Source organism: Marmota marmota, unplaced genomic scaffold (genome assembly GCF_001458135.2).
Source record: "Marmota marmota marmota unplaced genomic scaffold, marMar, whole genome shotgun sequence".
Classification (NCBI taxonomy): Eukaryota; Metazoa; Chordata; class Mammalia; order Rodentia; family Sciuridae; genus Marmota; species Marmota marmota.
The window spans coordinates 2,185,406-2,205,453 of NW_026000079.1; the positions used below are offsets into that span (position 1 = coordinate 2,185,406).

Below are 20,048 nucleotides of genomic sequence, written 5' to 3' on the forward strand. Positions count from 1 at the left end.
AAAAAAAAAAAAAAAAAAAAAAAAAAAAAAAAAAAAAAAAAAAAAAAAAAAAAAAAAAAAAAAAAAGAAAGGGAAGACTAAAGGCCCAGATTGGAAAACATCTGTGCAATTCTTTTGGCACTAGCATAGATTTACTCTGGGATTGTGAAGGAACTAACTGCTGCTTAAATACATCCACTTTTTCAAGAAAATGGAGACAAGATGACAAAGAGAGATGAAAGAGTCTCATAATTTAGGACAGAGAAGGAAAGAAGAGAAACAGGTGAACCCATCTACAGATTACCCAGGTGCTCTCCCTCATCCTGTTTCCTACCTTTGCCCTACTTTCTCTGTTTCAGAATTTGTTAACTCCTGCCTCTGTCCTCAACACCCAAGGCAGTGAACGAGAAAAATCTGATATGTTGAAACTCAAAGCCTTCTGTCTTGCTTTACTCAAAAGCCTGGTGGGAAAGGAAGTTGGAATTAATGACTGAAGTGAGTGATTTAAAGTGGCTGTACATTGCAATGACCTGTGTTGCTTGCTCCTTTTGTCCTCCAAGGTCATGGATAATTTACTGTTGGCTTGGTGTGTTCACCTAATGCTCTGAGTGTTTTAAATGAAGTACTCAATGAGTTGTGAAGAAGCCAGAAGTCAGAAGCAGCAGTTCTCTATGGAGGAGACTCTCTGTAAGTGTCTAGAGAATTGCAAGACACATCTGGGCCAAATCCAACTACTCTAGCTACTTCATCTTTGAGAAGGCCTGATTTTTTTGGCAGTGGGGGGTGGTTTACTGGGGATTGAACTCAAAGCTGCTTTGTCACTAAAATACATTCTCAGCTCTTATTATTTATTTTTTAAATTTTAGGACAGAGTTCTGCTAAGTTGCTTAGGACCCCACTAAATTGATGAGATTGTCCTCAAATTTGGATCTGCCTGCTTCAGCTTCCTAGGTTGCTGGGATTACAGGCTAATGCCACACAACCAGCTCACACCAGCTTATTTACACTTCTTTTCCTAAACATAGCCCTTCACTGTCTAGTTGGCCATAATATAGTAAAATGAGAATGAATTTGGGCATCAGACATTGATTCAATTCTAGCACTACCCTCACTAGTTCCTTTGACTTTAGCCAAGTTCCTTGAGCTTGTATGCTTATCTGTTATGTAATTATACCTACAACAGAAGGTACTTTTTAGGACGAAATAGAATGTTGTATGCAAATGGCTGAAATGTATTTTCCCCTTTTCTACTATTATTCCCTATAAAGGAAATAACTGTATTGTATTCTGCATCATCTACTTTTCAAGGACTCTGGAACTGCACTTAGAGAAAGGTATCTTTTGGAAAGAGGACATAAGGAGAAAAAGAGCAGGAAGAAATCATGGGTTGCTCATGGGATCACAAAAAGGGACTTCAGTTTTAGAAACTTAGGACTCAGGATAGAGATGCAGGAGGTGAAGGGGAAGAAAGAAATACCAACAAGATTCAGCCATGTGGAATAGATGGGAACAAGCAGTTAATGGGTGTGAAGATCTGTTCTTTGGCTATTTCCCCTAGTCTGATTGTTCTTCCTTATTTCCAGGGGCTGGAGCACATTAAGAGTCTGCTTATTTCCATATAGTTCTTACTGGGGAGTGAGAAAAGCCATTTTCTATCTGGCTCATGTGCCTACCCTAAATACTGAAATCTGATGCCTCAAACCTTCTGTCTGAGGGATAGAAACCCTAAGGGACAGCAAGGTTCTTAGTCTGGCAGCAACTCTAATTCGCTTCCCCCAATCTAAACTATAGTAGAAGAGAGGAAGGAGCAGGGCAATTTAATTTATTTATTTGACCAGGAAGCACAGCATAAGAAGTTTGCTCTCCTAGTACGTTTTGGAGGAATTCCCAAAGAGGAAAAAACTTGCTTCTTAACCTTGTCTTTCTCTCACATTTTCTCTATTTTCCACTCACTTTTTTGCCCCAGGAGTGTAAAACTGATCTTGAAGCTCACAGGGCTGGGTCCGGGACCAGCCGCTCCGAGATGACGTAATGCTTTCTCTGGTACACAAAGCGGCCTCCCCAGGGCTGGGCCTCTCTCGCCCCTCCCCCTCCGGCCTGGAACGCACCCCCGCCAGCACCAGCGCGGGTGAGTCCCCTTTTTGAAAAGCTAGCCCGGGGAAACAGGGAACAAAGGCCCCGGAAGGAGAGCCTAGTCGCTGCCAGGAGGCCCAGAAATAGACATCACGTCATCCCCCAGCCCAGCAGCGCCTAGCGCCATTTGGTAGCATCAGTCGGACCCCACCATTACGATGCAGAATGGAGCTTGCAGGGTTCACGTTTCCTCCCAGAACCAGCATCCAGCTGACCGGTTTAAGGAGTGGCTTCCTTTTTGCTCCCACCCCCGCACCCCTCTTCCCCAGAGGCCGCCGCCTCCCCTGGCTGCCAGCCATACAGCCCACAGTCTCCAAGCTGCCATCTTGATGCCCCATCCCCCTTGCCACTTCCCTCCCCCGCAGTCCTTAGAAGTGGGAGGGGGAGGTAGGGGCACCGCCCTGCGTGCCCCAAGGGGGAGGGCTCGGCCTACCCCACCTCTCCTCCCCCAGAAGGAGGGTTCACGTCCTCCGCACCGTCGCCGTTTCTCACCTCCAGCAGTGCTGACAGTGCACCACACAAGGTTTTAGCACCCTGGACTTCCCCGCCCTCGGTGTCGCTCTGGCCTTGCCAGCCCCTGCAGCCCACAGCTCAAGTTCAGGCGCCGTCCACTCCCCGCTACCCGCCACCAGAGGCCCGATCCTAGCAGGGTTGGCACTTTGAAAGCTCTGTCTGGGCTTCACTCCCAGCCCATTGCCGGGCCCTTTGGCTTTGCCACGGTTCTGACCACCTCCAGCTTAGTTTTCCCGACTCTACTTACCAAAGCTAGGTCGGATATTGGTGATCTCAGCCATGTCGTAATCAGAGGCTGTTGCTATAACTGCTCTCGTAATGGTCAGACAACTCTGGGAACCCCTGGTCAGTACCGAGGTCGCCGCTGTGGAGCTGTAGGTCAGGGGAGGGGGAAGGTATCTGGCGGACGTCCCCTGCGACGGTCCGATCCCTGGTTGCCAGCTGCGCCCTCCTCTTAAGATGCTCCAGGGATGCTCTGAGCTAAGGATGCAGGTGCAGTCAGACTGGTCCTGATGAGAGATAGGCTCCGCCTTTTTCCGAAAGGCCCTCGGTAGGAGACTCCGCCTCTGTCCGAAAGGTTCCGGAATGCAGGTCCCTCCCCTTTCCGGAAAACCTCCGACGGGAACCCCTCCCACCACCGAGTTTTCCTGAGCATGAGGTCCCGCCCACTGGCCGGCTGTGGGTGATTGAGGCGAAAGTCCCCAAACCAGAGAAAGAAGGGTAGGAAGGTCCAGCTGTATGTAATTCCAGCTACTTGGGAGGCTGAGGCAGAAGGGTTTCAAGTTCAAGGCCAGTCTCGGGCATTTAGCAAGACTTTGTCTTGATATATATATAAAAAATAATAAATAAATGAAAAAGGGCTGGGATGCCAACTTAGTGGTAAAAAGCCGCTAGGTTCAATTCCCAGTACCCTGGGCTCTGGAGGCGGGGCAGGGAGAAAGTGTAGGTAGATTATTCTATGGGAGTCCATCGATTCTCTAGATCTGTTCTCAGGGGTGTTTTATAGGAGCAGAATGTTGTGGGTTCAGGTTTTTGGAAAAATCCTATACTGCCTGGATTTCAGTATCTGATTGCCATTATTGTCTCACATTTCTGAGACCACTGAAGGTAATTGTAGAAAACTCTAGAAACTCTGATTAAAGACCAAACCTGGAGAGGAGGTGCAATAGTTCTGAAAATTTACAAAAATCATTGAACTCTTTATGGAAAACTGATGGATTTTTGTGGTTTATAAATTAAAAAAAAAACAAAACAAAAAACCCACCATTTAAAAAAAATTATGAAATTGCCTAAGTGTTGAATTAGTGTTAAAGTGCCTAATTAGTGTTGAATATTCTTCTTCTATGAGTGGTAACTGCTTAGGGTTGAATAGGAAAGGAGGAGTAGGAGCAGTAACCCAAAAGATCTGTGTATTTTGTAGGTCAAAAGGACACAAGGCAGAAACGGTGGAAAATACCTGTAATTCCAGCTACCCAAAGGTCGAGGCAGGAGGATTATAAATTGGAGGCCAGTCAGGGCAACTTCAGATCCCCAGATTTCTTGTCTTCCCCTCACTTAAAAAAAAAAAAAAAGAGAACCGAAGTGAAACTTCCAAACTTTTGGACACTTCCTTGCTAATTTATGAGACAATGTGATTCTCGTCAAACTCCTGGCGATTATAGCCATGATTACATTAATTTCACCCTTTATTTTGCTCACCTGTAAAATGAGAGAGCGAAATACTTTTTTTGAGGGGGAAGGGGTATACCAGGGATTGAACCTAATGGTACTTCACCACTAAGCTACATACGCATCCCTTTTTATTTTGAAACAGGGTCTCCTAAATTGTTGAGGCTCGCTTTGAGCTTCTAATTCTCCTGCCTCAGCTTCCCGACCTGCTGGAATTACAGGAGTGCGCCACTATGCCTGTCGCATTTTCCTAGTTTGGTCATTCTGTCCTTCCAGAAAAGTGGAAAGAACCAGGCGTGTGGAGGCTGAGGCATGAGAATTGCAAGTTCAAAGCCAGCCTCTGCAATTAAGTGAGGCCCCCAAGGAATTCACCGAAACCGAAAAGGGGTGGGGATATGGATAAAGCTCAATAGTAAAGCGCCTCTGGGGTTCAAGCCCCAGTTCACACACATACACACACACACACAAGACCCTGGTCCTAGATGTCATTCATTCATTCAAAATACATGTATCGAATTATTGAATATTGACTATGCCCCCAGAAACTTTCCTTCATGAGTCACGCATTAGGAGATAAAGTTAGGATACCAGATGCCTGATTGCCCTTGATTTTCCTAGGGTGTACCTAGGCAAAATCACCTATTCAGCTAAGCCAGAACTTTGTCCTTTGCAAACTGGAAAATTAAATAATAATGTCCGTTGGCTCACAGTTTATTCTGAAGACCAAACTATCTAAGATGATGTAAGTGAAAGCATTTTAAAAATGAAGAGTATTATATAGATCTAAATAATTTGCTGTAATTTGAATCCAAATCGGCCTTTGTTTGTTTTGTCCTGCTGGTCCCAGTCCCCCACCCCTTACTGGGGATGGAATCCAGGGACGCTCTACCACTGAGCTACTTTCCCAGCCTTTTTATTTCTTATTTTGATTCAGGGTCTCGCCAAATTGCCATGCTGGCCTCGAACTTGAGACCCTCCTGCCTCAACCTCCCGGTGCTGAGGTGTGTGTTATTGCGCCCCAATCAGCCTTAGTTTTATTTAGGAATCTGGGTCCCCTTCCCCCAGGAATTGTATCCAAGGGCGCTTTACCACCCTCAGCCCTATTTTACATTTTATTTATTTTACTGAGTTGCTTAGAGCCTCCCTTTTGCAGAGGCTGGCTTTGAACTCGCGATTCTCCTGCTTCACGAGTCGCTGGGATTACAGACTGGCGTGGCGCCGGCAGGAACTAGTATTGTTTATAATCTAGATCCCTCTTTCTGAAGTTTTAGGTCTTGGTTTCTTCCTGTGTCCCGGAAGTTTCGTAGGGATGTAGGGATGTTTTGAATCTCAATCCCCAGTTTTGAGCAAGATAGTTTCATCGATAGAAAAAGCGAAGTCATGCCTTTAATTTTTTTTGCCAGTAACCGACGTACTAGCGCTGGCTTCATTTGACCCTGAAGAGGATGGCGCCTAGCATATTGCGCATGCTCCTTGACTTTCTTAGTCGCCGCCCACCGCGACTCGGGGGCGCGCACGACAGTCGCTGCCGTTGCCTGACTTCCGCTGGTGCAGGAGCTGAGTTTCCGCGGGATTAGGCCGGTTTGTGAGGGTACTGGGTAGTGCGCGGTGGGGCGGGAAGAGGCAGGTGGGGTCCCGGGCGCCTGTGAGTAGGGTGTCCAGGATAAGGGGCGTCGGGTGGGTAGGTGCGCGACGGGAGTTAGGGGCGAGACGTTGTCTGGTTGGTAGTGGGACTTGGCCAGCGCTTGGCGCCGAGGCGAATAGCGCATTTCGGACCTCTTTTTGAAAAAGCTTTCCCTGGAGGAGGCCGCGCCTCGGCTGCCTCTGGACTGGCATTCATTCATCCTGGGGTCGGACTCAGGCTCCCGAGGGAGTGGACTCTTGAGCTACTGCAGTGTGTGAGATGCTTGGAGCCGACCCCTGTACGCTCCTGACTGAATAGTAGCAGCTTTTGCTTTTTCTAATTTCTTCCCTTTCTCTTCTGGCCCTCAGTAACTCATCCGTAAATGAAGGTTACTCCCACGCCACTCCTTACTCCCTTACCACCCTCCCTCACAGGGACCAGACATCTTCCCATTATTGAAGTTTGTCAAGATAAGAACATTGGCTGATTTGGGCGTTTCCACCGATGTTCTAAAGAAACGAAATTAGGGAGGTTTAATACTAATCTTACAGGTCAAACTCTCAGAGGTAGTCCAGGCTTCCAGGCTTTCCCCATTAGGTGGGCATTCAGACTTCGGTTGAATATTGTCATTGATGGAGAACCCTCTGTTAACTCAAGGCAGCTTATTCTGTCTTGGACCTACTTATGAGAGTAAAGTATTCCTGGGTTGAACAATGCTGTTTCCACATAATGCTTAATCCAAGTGCTGCGCAGTCGTTCAAGCCCTCTTTCATTCATTCACTTACTCAGGGAATATATATTGAGTATTTCCAATATCCAAATACTACTGGATACTAGGGATGCCAGGTGAAGGAGTCATTTTTCTCAAGAAGCTCATAGTTTTGGAGGAAGAAGACATAAAAGTAAAGATATAATTACAAAGGTAGTAAATACTATAAAAGCAGTTTGCAAATAGGTGCTCTAAGGATATAAAGGAAGGTGTGCTGCATTTAGGCTAGTTATTGTCCTTACAATATGACAACTAGAATTGAAGCCAAGAGTCCAGGAGTAACAATGGAGAGAACAGTAGAAATCTCTTCCTCGTTCCAAAAGAAATTTTGTGTTAATATAACTAAACACACTTTGCTTTTGCTTTTGGATTGTTTCTGTTAAGGATATACTTGTTTATGAATACATCAAAAGCAAACATTTATTAATCTTTCTTACCAGCTAATGATGTGGGTGCACTTTTTATTTCATTTTATAGCTGGAGAGACTAAACTTTAGGTTAATTTATTGATGCAAGATTACAAAGCTGGAGTGAAATTAACTTGAGAAACAAATCCAGTTAGAGTATGTATTTGCTTTCAGCATCATACTGTTCTACCTTCTTGATGATGGAAACAATAATAACACATTTATTAATCACCACCATTTAATTTTTTAAAAAAAATATTATGCTACCATTTAATATTTGTAACAATTCAGGTGAGAATAATTTTTTTGAACTTTTTTTTTTTTTTTTTTTTAACAGTTGAGAAAAAGAAGTTTACAGAGTTTTAATCATTTGGCCAAGGTAACATACTAATCAGTTGTAAAGTTGGAATTTGAACTCAGGCACTCTAATCATTGTTTCTCTTCTTCTACCTAATGGAATACTGTGCATTTTGTGTAAAGAATTGTATTTGTGATTGGATGTGAATAAAATGAAAAGATAATTGATAAAATGTTATTATCATTAATTAATATGAAGTTGATAAGAACTTTTTTATCCTTTTAGGATGGAATAAAAGTGGGACTTTTAAAATGATGCCGTGTAAGAAGAGAAGAACTACAGCAACAGAATCTCCACAGCATAAGGGCAACCCAGAGGAAGACAACTTAGATGTAGAGTCAGCTGTTAAACCAGAATCTAACCAGACTAAAGACTTGGGGTCTGTGTCAATATCCTGGGGTCCAAATCATGGCAGAGCAGTTGGCCTTGAAGTTCAATCTTTGCAGGATGCAGGAAATCAGCTTGGTGTGGAGGATTCATCTTTAAGTTCTAGGACACTCATCCAGGACACAAATTTGCCAATTTTGGAAGCTGTTGATGTGGCTATCTCTCAGGAAATCACCCTACCTTCCTTGGTGTCTTCCCATCCCCTTAATATATCCATTGGTAAAGGAAAACTCCAGGCCAGTGCCTCAAAGAGAGGGAAAAAAACTGTCCTCAGGCCTGGGTCAGTTACCCAAGAAGACAGAAGTGATCATTCTATCATAAAGGAGCCTTTTACAGGAGAGCCTAGTGAAGAAGTCAAGGAAGAAGAAGGTAAGATGTGTAAGGTCTCTAGGTTATATTTTCCTCGTTAGTATAGGTGGAGTATCTCCAATCCGAAAATTCAAAATGTTCGGAAATTTGAAACTTTTAGAGTGCTGGCATGATGCTAACAAGTGGAAAATTCTAAGCTAACCTCATGTGAGGCATTGTGGTTAAAATGCAGGTGCACTAGAAATATTGTATAAAATTACCTTCAGGCTATACTAAAAAGGTGCATATGAAAACTAAATGAATTTTTTGTTTAGATTGGATCCTGTCATCAAGATAGATAGCACATTATGTGCATTATATTCTGAGATCCTCCAAAATAAAAAAATCCAAAAAGCTTCTGGACTCGTGCATTTTGGATAAGGGTTACTCAACCTCTGTATTACTCTGTCATTGCTTTCTCTGTAGTGCCTTTACAGACACTGTTTCTGAAAGGGCTTACTGATTTGCTATGGAATTGGGAGCCATGGAGCTTATTGTCAGCAGTGATCTATATGAATAGAGATTTCCTTTTCCCTTTTTATTCTTTTGATCTGTGTCCTTATCTCTTTACTTTCTCTCATGCTTTATTCTGCATGTCTGTAGAGGCAGACTGTGAATAATAGTCTTGTGATTAGATGGATGTCCACAAAGTGAGATTTGTGGGAGAAAGGCAACAGTGTAAGGGACTTAAAAGAGAGACTACTGTTAGAGATGTTGGGAGAAACTCAGTGGAGACGAGAAACTCTTAGGTCTTGAAGGCTGAGCTGCATTTGACAGAATGGTGACAGGGGCACCTAGGCCAAGAATAGTTCGTGCAAAGGTAGAAGAGGATGGGAACATAGTTGCTTGGAAAAAGTGGTAGGGGCTGACATCAGAGTGGTAGATTGTGCTTAGGTTGTCAAGGGTGTTGTTTTTTGTACTAAGGTGTTTGAACTTTTCTAGAAAGTAGGAAATAACTGTTTAATGGATAAACAGAACACATGTATGCTTTAGAAAAGACATCAACTCTTCCTAATCATTTATTTTCAATATCTTTTATGCTTTTTTTTTTTTTTAAATACCTTTATTTTATTTATTTTTGTGTGGTTCTGAGAATCGAACCCAGGGCCTCACATGTTCTAGGCAAGCGCTCTACCACTGAGCCACAACCCCAGCCCCTATGCTGATTTTTTTTTTTTTTTTTTTTTTGTGGTGCTGGGGATTGAACCAGGGCCTTGTACATGGGAGGCAAGCACTCTCCATTTGAGCTATATTCTCAGCCCCTTATGCTGTGTTCTTTTTTGTTGCATTTTAAGTCGGCCCCCTTGGTCTTATTTTGTCCTTCTGGTGACTTTTTTCATAGTAAACATACTGTGTTAGTACTGATACTGTGTTTGTACAGCAAAATTTCGTGTTTCTGACTCTACTGTGTTTGAAAATTGATGGAGTAGATGAATTATCTGAAGCACATTTTCAAAGATGGAAGATCTTTGGGAAAAGTACCTTCCTATAGAATCAGCCCTTGTCAAGGCTGTGTCCCCCCGCCCCCCCCAATTTTGATACTGGGAATTGAAGTGGCTCTATTGTTATATCCACATTCAGAGTAATTTGTATTAGCATATTGATTCTGGAGCACTATATTTCATTTGGAAGGAGAGGAGCAGCAGATTGAACACTACCTTGGTTTGAGGAAGATGACTGGAGAAGTTACAGTAAAAGTTCTAGGAGGACTGGGCGCAGTGGGGGCACATCTGTAATCGCAGCTGTTTAGAAGACTGAGGCAGGAGGATGGCAAATGCAAGGTTACCCTGAGCAATTCAATTCCCCCCCCCCCCCCCCCCNAAAATAAATAAGTAGCAAAAGAGAGATAAGGACCTTCAAAAATAGATACAGAAGAGTTTTTTGGAAAGAGAATGTCATATTGGGGTTAAAGAGGTAGGGAGGAAAGCACTAATGATACTTTTTGCAGTAGGAGAATGGGAATTTGCTAGAGGAAGCAGGAATATTATTGAATTTTCTTCAAGGTAGGTCACTTGAAGACAGGAGGAGCTGGAGGATAATATAAGATTAAAATGCTAGAAAAGGAATTGATAAATAACTAGGGGTTGAAAGTTTGGTACCCAGGCATTTAACCACTGAGCCACATCCCCAGCCCTTTTTATTTATTTTTTTCAGACAGGTCTTGCTAAATTGCTTAGGGCCTCGCTAAGTTGCTGAGGATGGCTTTGAACTTGCAATCCCCTCCCAGCCTCCTAAGCTGCTGGGGTTACAGGCATGTAAAACTATGCCCAGGGCTGGGGATGTGGCTCAAGCAGCAGGGCGTTCGCCTGGCATGTGCAGGGTGCTGGTTTCGATCCTCAGCACCACATAAAAAAATAAAGATGTTGTGTCCACCAAAAACTAAAAAAATATATAAAACAAAAACAAAACAAAACTATGCCCAGCTAGAGATTTTTTTTAAATGGTTATTTTAGGGCTGGGGATGTGGCTCAAGCGGTAATGCGCTCGCCTGGCATGCTTGGGGCGCTGGGTTCAATCCTCGCACCACATACAAATAGAAAAAGATGTTGTGTCCACTGAAAACTGAAAAATAAATATTAAAAATCTCTCTCTCTCTCTTTAAAAAAAATGGTTATTTTATAGATATCCAAATGTAGATAAATTAAAAAAATTTTGTTTAGGATTATCTGTAATATTGCTCCACTTCATTAAGTTGGGTAACCAAATTGATCCAGGGCCAGCCTAGGCAACATAGTGAGAACAACCCCCCCCATCTAAAAAAAAAAAAAGAAAAAAAATATACGTGTTGCATTTTGGAAGTATTGAGAATTTTGAAAAAAAGTATCACCCATAATCTTACTACTCAGAATAATTTCTACTGAAGTTTTAGTGCATATTCTTATATTTGTTTTGCTTTTTTCTTTTTGATGGTACAGGTGATTGAACCCAGGGGCACTCTACCACTAAGTTATACTCCTAGCCCTTTTTTATTTTTATTATTGTTTTTTATTTTGAGCCAGGTTCTTGCTAAATTGCTGAGGCTGGCCTTGAATTTGCTATCCCTCTGTTTTAGCCTCTTGAATGTCTGTAATTATAGATGGGCTTGGTTTGCTTTCTTCCAAGTAACATTTTAGTTTTCTGATATGAAAGCAGCTCATCATATTCATTGTAGAAAAAGTGAACAAAATGTAGAAAAGACATCTGCACAATTTTGAGGTATTGTCATTTTGTTACAAGTTGTACATAGTTAAAGCAAGTTTCTAGACTGCCGGTGTGAGTGGTGAAAACCACCCCCCACACCATTTTTTTTTTTTTTTTAAGACAGGAAAATGTTGCCTTGGCTGGCCTTGATTTCCTAGGCTCAAGTGGTCCCCCTGCTTCAGCTTCCACAGTTAGCTGGTACTATAGGCATTGAATGTCCATAGCTGACTAAATCTTGTTATTGTTTAAAAAAAATTTTTTGTGGCACTAATGGTTGAACTCAGGTCCTTATACATGCTGGGCAGGTACTGTATCATTGGGCTACATTCTCAGCCCCTAAATCTCTCTCTCTCTCTCTTTATTTTTTTCATGGTGCTGGGGATTCAACTCAGGGACACTCTACTGCTGAGCTACCTCCCCTTTTTGTTTTTTATTTTGAGTTTTGCTAAGTTGCCCAGGTTGGTATTGAATGTGATCCTCCAGCTTCAGACTTAAACATTTTTCTTTCTCTCTCTTTTTTTTTTTTTAATTTTAATTTGTTATATATGATGCAGAATGCATTACGATTCATATTATACATATAGAGCACAGTTTTTGATATCTCTGATTGTACACAAAGTAGAGTCACATCTTTCATGTCTTCATATATGTACTGAGGATAATGATGACCATTGCATTCACCATCTTTCCTTCCCCTATGCCTCTTCCCTACCTCTCCCTCCCCTTTTCCCTATCTAGAGTTCATTTAATCCTCCCATCCCCCACCCCCTTAAACCTTTCTCTTTAATGGGCTTATTATAATAGAATTTTACTTATTCCCTTATGTATTTTTGTTTTTAATTTTTTAAATGCTGGGGATTGAACCCATGGCCTTGCACATGGTAAGCATGTGCTCTACTACTGACTGCACCCCCAGCCTTACTTGTTCTTTTTAAATTTATTTATGTACACTAATTTATTCCTTCCTTCCTTTTTTTTTTCTTCCTTTTTTTTTTTTCCTTACTTTTTGTTTTTCTTTCCTTTTTCTCCTTGTGGTACTGGAAATTGAATCCAGACTTTGCTTATGCTAAGTAAGTGCTCACCACTAAGCTCTATTTCTAATAGCGTACAGTTCTCAGCTAATGATTTTTGTGTTATCAAAATCCCTACTCTATTTTCTTTTATTTCATTTTAATTTGTTCTAATTAGTTATATATGACAGTAGAATTAATTTTGACACATCATACATAGAGTATAACTTCTCATTCTTTTTAATTTTTTTTTTTTTTAGTTGTAGATGGACACGATACCTTTATTTTATTTATTTATTTTTATGTGGTGCTGAGGATCGAGCTCAGTGCTTCGCACATGCTAGGTGAGCGCTCTACCTCTGAGCCACAACCCCAGCCCATAACTTCTTATTCTTCTTGTTGTACATGGTGTAGAGTTACACTGGTTGTATAATCATCTGTGCACAAAAGGTAATAATGTCCGATTCATTCAACTACCTTCCTACTCTCTTACCTCCTTACTTCCCTTTACTTCCTTCTGTCTAATTCAAAGTACCTCTATTCTTCCCTAGTCTTCCCTTATTGTGAATTAACATCTGCTTTTTTTTAAATTTGTTTTTAGTTGTAGATGGACACAATACCTTTATTTATTTTTATGTGGTGCTGAGGATGGAACCCAGTGCCTTACACGTACTAGGCAAATACCCTACTACTGAGCCATAACCTCAGCCCTGTACTTTATTTTCTACTTATCCCTTTTTTTTCTTTACCTCTTAAAAGTGATTAGTATAGTCAGATTTCACCTTGATTTGTACAGTTCTCAGCTAATGATTTTTGTGTTATCAATTTACAATTATCAGGCTGTTATTAAACAACTTATCAATGCTCTGTTTATGATTTTTCCTTCTGTCTCTCTCATACTACTTGGCTTCTCTTTCTGAGATCTTTAAGTACCTAACATTTAAAAAGTCAAGAAAGGGTGGGGATGTTAGAGTTTTTAAGCAAATGAATTAAATTGAAAACCAATGTGATGGAGTCTAAGGGAAAGAGGTTGCAGAGAAAAGGAATACTAATATAGATACATGAAAAATGATCTTGTGGTGCAGCTGACAAAATATTTGTAGGGACTGTTTAGAGTAGTCCAAATATGTTATTAGCTTTTTGTCAGTGGGACAACATACCTGAAAAAACAACTTTTTTTTTTTTTCCTTAGTCAGTGATTTAACTCAGGGGCATTCAACCACTAAACGACATCCCCAGCCTATTTTTCATTTTATTTAGAAACAAGGTCTCACTGAGTTGCTTAGCACCTTGCTGTTGTTGAGGCTGACTTTGAACTTATGATGCTCCTGTCTCAGCCTCCCAAGCCACTGGGATGTGGGAGTGGAAGAAGTTCTGTGTACCAAAGTAAACTTCTGTTTTTTGTTTTTTTTTTTCTTTTTCTTATTTTTTTTTTCAATAGTGCTAGGGATTGAACCCAGGTCTCCTGCATGCTATACCAGTGCTTAAAGTTCTCTATTTTGAAGGGTAATGCTTGCATAATTTGAAGTTTTTGGTATGTTTGTTTAAAAAATTGTTTGCCTAGGTTTAGTTTTTAAAATGTAGACATCATTAATTCTAAAAATTATTAAAGATTATTGATTAAGCTATGCCATGGTATGGATTGAGATTCCCAGTTTGGCTGAGAAGAACTTTTTATGGATTGATGTACAATCCTTGTTAAAGTGAAAGCCTTGGGGGCTGGGGCTGTACCTCAGTGGCAGAGCACTTGCCTAGCATTTGTGAGGCACTGGGTTTGATCTTTAGTACCACATAAAAACAAATAAGTAAATAAAGGCATTCTGTCCATCTACAACTACAAAAAAAAAAAAAGGGGGATTTCTTAGCCTTTTAATCCTGTGACGTAATTATGGGCTCCAGAAGTTAAAAAAAAAAGACATAATGACATTGATAGAATTCAGGACTGATTCGTGCTTTTTTTTTTTTTTTGGTACTGGGGATTGAACCCAGGCACAATTAAGCACTGAGCCACATCCCCAGCTCTTTTTAAAATATTTTATTTAGAGGCAGTATCTCATGGAATTGCTTAGGGCTTTGCAAAGTTGCTGAGTGCTGAGTGCTGAGGTTGGCTTTGAACTTGCAATCCTCCTGCCTCAGCCTCCTGAGCTTCTGGGTTATAGACATGCGCCACCATGCCTGGCTCTTGATTCGCTTTCTATATTGCATGAAGGTTTCTTTCCCTTTTTAATGCTACCCGTGCCTCCCTTCCATCCCCAAGAAGAGTTAAGGTGAGAAAGTTGTCTAATGAACTGTAGAACTATGTAATTTATGGTGATATTTACAATGTTCTGTAACATTGGTTAATAGTCAAGACATTTTATATGTATATCATTTATAGTTGATAAATTTGGTTGTTTGATTTGGATAGTTAGTGTCCCCCAAAAGCTCATTTGTGAGACAATGCAAGAACATTCAGAGGTAAAATGATTAGATTGTGAAAGTCATAACCTAGTCAGTGATCCACTGATTTGAATTAACTGCAGTAACTGTAGGCAGGTAAGCTGGAGGAGGCATGTTACTGGGGGCTTGCCTTTGAGTTTCCTATTTTGTCACTGGTGATCGGAGATATCTCTCTCTCTCTCCCTCCCTCCCTCTCCTTATTGCCATGTTCTGGGGGGCTTTCCTCTGACATACCCGTTTGCCATGATGTTCTACCTCACCTTGGGCACAGAGCTATGGAGTTGGCCTTCTGTGGACTGAGATCTCTAAAACCATGAACCCCAAATAAACTTCTTTATGTTGTTGTTCTTTTTTTTTTTTTTTTGGTACTGGGGCACTCCACCACTGAGCCACATCCCCAGCCCTATTTTGTACTTTATTGAGAGACAGGGTCTCACTGAGTTGCTTAGTGCCCTACTTTTGCTGAGGCTGGCTTTGAACTTTGAATCCTCCTGCCTCAGCCTCCTGAGCTGCTGGGATTACAGGTATGCACCACTGTACCCAGCCCTTTATGTTGTTTTTGTCAGAACTTTTGGTCATAGTGATGAAAAAGCTGACTAAATCAGTAGTGTTAATGGTTATCTATAAAAAATTTCCTTTGTTATCAGAACCCCTTTCCCAAATAAGAATCTGATTTTTCTTTTCTTTTATTTTTGGTACTGGGCATTGAACCCAAGGGTGCTTAACCCCTGAGCCTCATACCCAGACCTTTTTGTAGTTAAGTTAGAAACAGGGTCTCATTTATTTGCTTAGGGCCTTGCTAAGTTGCTGAGGCTGGCTTTGGACTTGAGCTGCTATGATTCCAGGTGTGTGCTACTACACCTAGCTCCTTTTTATATTTTTATTTAGAAACAGATTCTTGCTAAGTTGCTTAGGGCCTTGTTAAGTTGCTTAGGCTGGCTTTGAACTCAAAATCCCCCTGCCTCAACTTCCCTAGCTGTTGGGATTACAGGCATGTGCCAGCATGCAGACTTGAATCTGATTTTTCTATAGGAAATATTATAAAGCTCAAAGCATCTTAGAACTGGAAGGATCTTTGCAATTATCTAGTTCAACTCCCTGGTATTACAGATGGGTCATTTGTGTCTGAACCTCGATTTCAGTGTTTTTCTTAGGTTCTTGCCTCTCAGAGAGGGGGAATACTTGTATGTATAGTGAACTTCATTCATGAAGTTGTTTAACAAAAAAGACTTTATAACAAGATGCTGATTTTTTACAACAGAGTATGATTGAGAATGGGCAAAGTATGGAGCAATGTTTGTGATTCTTCTAGGGAAACCTCAGATGCATTCTGGAGGGGAGATTCCTTTACCGCCCTCAGGCAGCCAATCTGCAAAACCAGGAGTCCAGCCTAGGAAACCATCCCAGCCAGATGTTTGTGCCTCTCCTCAAGAAAAGCCACTCAGGACTCTGGCTTACCAAGCTAAGGAAGAGATAGAGGATGGTGGACTCTTTATCCCAATGGGTAGGCTTTCTTTTTCTTTTCAACAAACTATTGAAGTATAATATGTAGAAAACTGCACATATTCTAAGATATCCTGAGTTTCTTTCTTGAGTTCAGAAGTCCATTTTATTCTCTTTCATTTTCACCCCCACCTAATGGGTAACTACTGTCCTGACTTCCAGTAGCATATATTGGTTCATCTGTTTTCTTTTGTATGAATAGAATCACATGTACATGCTTTTTGTGATTGCCTCTTTTTTCTTGTCGCGGGGGACTGGGGATTGAACTCGGGCGTTCAACCACTGAGCCACATCCTCAGCCTTATTTTGTATTTTATTTAGACACAGGGTCTCATTGAGTTGCTTAGTGCCTCCCTGTTGCTGAGGCTGGTTTGAACTCTCAATCTTCCTGCCTCAGCTTCCTGAGCCACTGGGATTATAGGCATGTACCACATAGGATTGTGATTGCCTTTTTTCCACTCAACATTGGTGCAGAATGCTGTTTTAGATTGTTTATTTTCATTGTCATTTAATGTTCTGTTGTTTGAATATTCTTTGTTTTCTTTATCCATCCAACTCTTGATGGGCATTTTGATAGTTTCTGGTTGTATGATGCGCTCAAAGGTGTTGCTGTGAATATGCTACCAGGATTTTTTTTTTGTGTGTGTGAACCTGCTCACTTTTTTTTTTTAATGGACCTTTATTTTATTTATTTATATGAGGTGCTGAGAATTGAACCCAGTGCCTCACACATAATAGGCAAGTACTCTACCACTGAGTCACAACCCCAGCCCTCACTTTTTTTATATTGGATGCTAGCTCATAGGCTTAGGCCACCTTTATATTCTTTCAAAATATTTAATTTTTATTGTGAAATATAATATGTACAGACAAATAGACATTTATTCATCTTAACAAATGGCTTTAAAGTGAGCATCTGTGCTGGTTTTTTTTTTTTTTATATTAGAGTTCCATTATTACGCAGGTTAGAAGTAGTGGAAGTACATATCATGTTGTTTCTGAACATAGGAGAGAAATGTTCTGTATTCTTCCATTTTGCATGATGATAATTGTAGGCTTTTCATAGAAACATTTTTATCAGATTAAGGAAATTTTTTTCTTACTTTTATTTTTTCTTTAAAAAGAGAGAGAGAGAGAGAATTTTAATATTTATTTTTTTTAGTTTTCGGCGGATACATCTTCTTTTTTTTTTTTTTTTTTTAAAGAGAGAGTGTGAGAGTGAGTGTTAAGAGCCACAGCTGAGTTGGAATGGCCCCTGGCATTTTGCCACAAGTACTGGTTGAGAGGCGAGCCATTAAGATGATGCTGGAATGAAACAGGTTGTGTATTCAATTGTATATAGACCCCTGCTGTCCGCCTCGGGCGCCCGCTACTTTGGAGTTCTTGTGGGGATTCCTGGGGAGTTCCTGTTGGTTGGTGAAGTTCCGGTGGAGGGAGTTCCGGTTGGTGTGTGGTATGCCTAGGAGGGCCTGGAGGGTGGCATTCTTGGGAGTTCAGAAATAAAGTTTGTTCCTGCTTGAGTGGCTCGTGATTTGTGCCCAGCCAGACTGAGGCACTTAACCACTGAGCCACATCCCCAGCCCGATTTTGAATTTTATTTAGAGACAGGGCTCACTGAGTTGCTTAGCATCTCACCAAATTGCTAAAGCTGGCTTTGAATTCGAGATCCTCCTGCCTCCGCCTCCTGAGCCGCTGGTACTCTCTAGGATTTGATTCTCTAACTCAGCTGCTTTGGTTGCCTTGGCTTCTTCAACTGCCCCAAATGATTTTTTAGCCAGGCAAAACTGATGCTTTCATCTTAGAAGTCCTTATTTCAAGGATCACAACTCTTTACATCCTGTCTTCAGTGGCTATTCTCCAGTGCCTTTAGACCGTCTTTGTATATGTGTATGTGTTTATGTAGTTTTATAGTTGTTTTTCGTGGAATGGTTGTTCTGAAAAAAGAAAAAAAAATTTTTTTTGTTATGACCCAAACCAAATGTCCTGGGACTGTTTTTAATGTTGGAATGTTAAGCAACATTTTAAGAAGTCAAAGCAATTTTGTTGATTTAGATATTAACAGAATCTACCCCATATTTTTACTGATCTCCTCCACTTTACCATCGTGCATTTTACTTTAAATTTATTGGTTACTTTATTAAGTCTACTTCTCAAGGGATATTTTGGTTCTAGCCATTTTCTCTAGTGAATTTGTTTTATGAAAGGAAAAATTTTCTTTTTTATCTTTTTCAGTTATTCTTTATTTATTTTAATTTTATGATTAATTTAATTTTTTAATTTTTTAATAATTTGTTTTAATTAGTTACACAGAACACTGATCTTGACATATCATACATTTGAATCAGATGGGATATAATTTCTCATTTTTCTGAGTGTACAGGTTGCAGAATTACATTGGTCATGCAGTCACGTGTATACCCACAGCAATAATAAGGTCTATTTTATTCTGCTGTCCTTCCCTTTAGAGTCACTGGCATCCCAGTATTTAAAAAGTAAGATAACGGATTAGTTCCATAACAGAAAAAGATGTAACCATGTTATATTTTCTTAGATTATCTGTGCAATGTGTTAGAATTTGAATTCATTGGATTTGTCTTATAGACTCACATTCCACAATATACTCAACATCAAAATCAGAAAACAGATGTAAATTTGACATGGGGATAGTTTAACCCATAGTGACAGTATTTTATTTTATTTTTTTGGTAGGGATTGAACCCAGGAATGCTTTATCATTCTGAGTCATCCCCAGTTTATTTTATTTTATTGTATTTTTTTTTTTTAAACAGTCTCATTAATTATTTAGGGCCTCACTAGGTTTCTGAGGCTGGCCTTGAATTTACAGTCCTCATGTCTCAGCCTCTTGAGTCACTAAAATTACATGTGTGTGCCATCCCTCCTGGCCATAGTTCCAGTTTTGATTCCATGTTTATGGGATAGTTATTTTAGGACCTTGAGGCATAGCTAAGTGGTGGAGCACTTGCCAGCATGTGGAAGGTGCTGGGTTTGTTTGAAACATAGCAGTGAAAAAAAAAGGTGTGTGTGTGGGTTAAATAGTAATTTAAATGTAATTATGATAATCCTGATGGTTTTTCAATGGGAAAGTATTTTCTGCAGTGAATTTTATTATTCTTTTAAATTCTGTTATAAACTTTCTTTGTAATTCATTTAAATTGTATCTTGCGTTTTTGTTTTACTTTTATTTGGATTGTGCATTTTGGTGGAAATCAAAAGCAGTGCAACTCAAAAGTGTGGTCTGAGGACTTGTGTTAATCTGTATACTCTTACAGGTTTGATACAAAATAGCTAATGGCAGCTGGGCAGAGTTGTGTCTGCCTCTGATCCTAGGAATTTGGGAGACTGAGGCAGGAGGATCCCGAGTTGAAGGCCAGCCTTAGCAACTTTGCCAGAGCCTCAGCAACTTTAGCGAGACCTTTCTCAAAATAAAAAAGAAAAAGGGCTGGGGCCGTAGCTCAGTGATTAAAGGTCTGTGGGTTTAATTCCCAGTGCTGAAACTGGATTTTCTGCTGTTATGATTATGGCATGCAGGACCCATTTGTGTTAACAGCTCTCCCAGCTCCAGAGCACGCCATGCCTGCTTGTGTTATATAGTTCAGCAGTGGCTCTTCCTGAGATTCCTTTCTGCGTTCTTGGCTCATGAACTTGAAGAATGAAATTCAGGGACAATGGAGTGTGAGTGTGAAAAGAGAAGAAACAGAGCTCTTGCCAA

General features: G+C 40.7%; 2 protein-coding genes across 17 annotated transcripts in view; one reads left to right on the forward strand and one right to left on the reverse strand.

Moving 5' to 3' along the window:
• The window catches only part of Syt11 (synaptotagmin 11), a 21,556-nt gene extending 18,368 nt beyond the window's left edge, over positions 1-3,188 (reverse strand). The window contains exon 1 of one of the 2 annotated variants that reach the window (XM_015502754.2): positions 2,873-3,188. In XM_015502754.2, the coding sequence (XP_015358240.1) occupies positions 2,873-2,906 (34 nt within the window). In that variant the 5' untranslated portion in view covers positions 2,907-3,188. The remainder of the gene's footprint in view (positions 1-2,872) is intronic. The other variant, XM_048814725.1, reaches the window with a different exon arrangement.
• Positions 2,075-20,048, forward strand: part of Gon4l (gon-4 like) — an 84,142-nt gene continuing 66,168 nt past the window's right edge. For 5 of the 15 annotated variants that reach the window (XM_048814710.1, XM_048814720.1, XM_048814718.1 and 2 more), the window contains exons 1-4: positions 5,793-5,874; positions 7,431-7,472; positions 7,677-8,207; positions 16,128-16,319. In XM_048814710.1, the coding sequence (XP_048670667.1) occupies positions 7,703-8,207; positions 16,128-16,319 (697 nt within the window). In that variant the 5' untranslated portion in view covers positions 5,793-5,874; positions 7,431-7,472; positions 7,677-7,702. The other 10 variants (XM_015502755.2, XM_048814715.1, XM_015502757.2 and 7 more) reach the window with 6 other exon arrangements.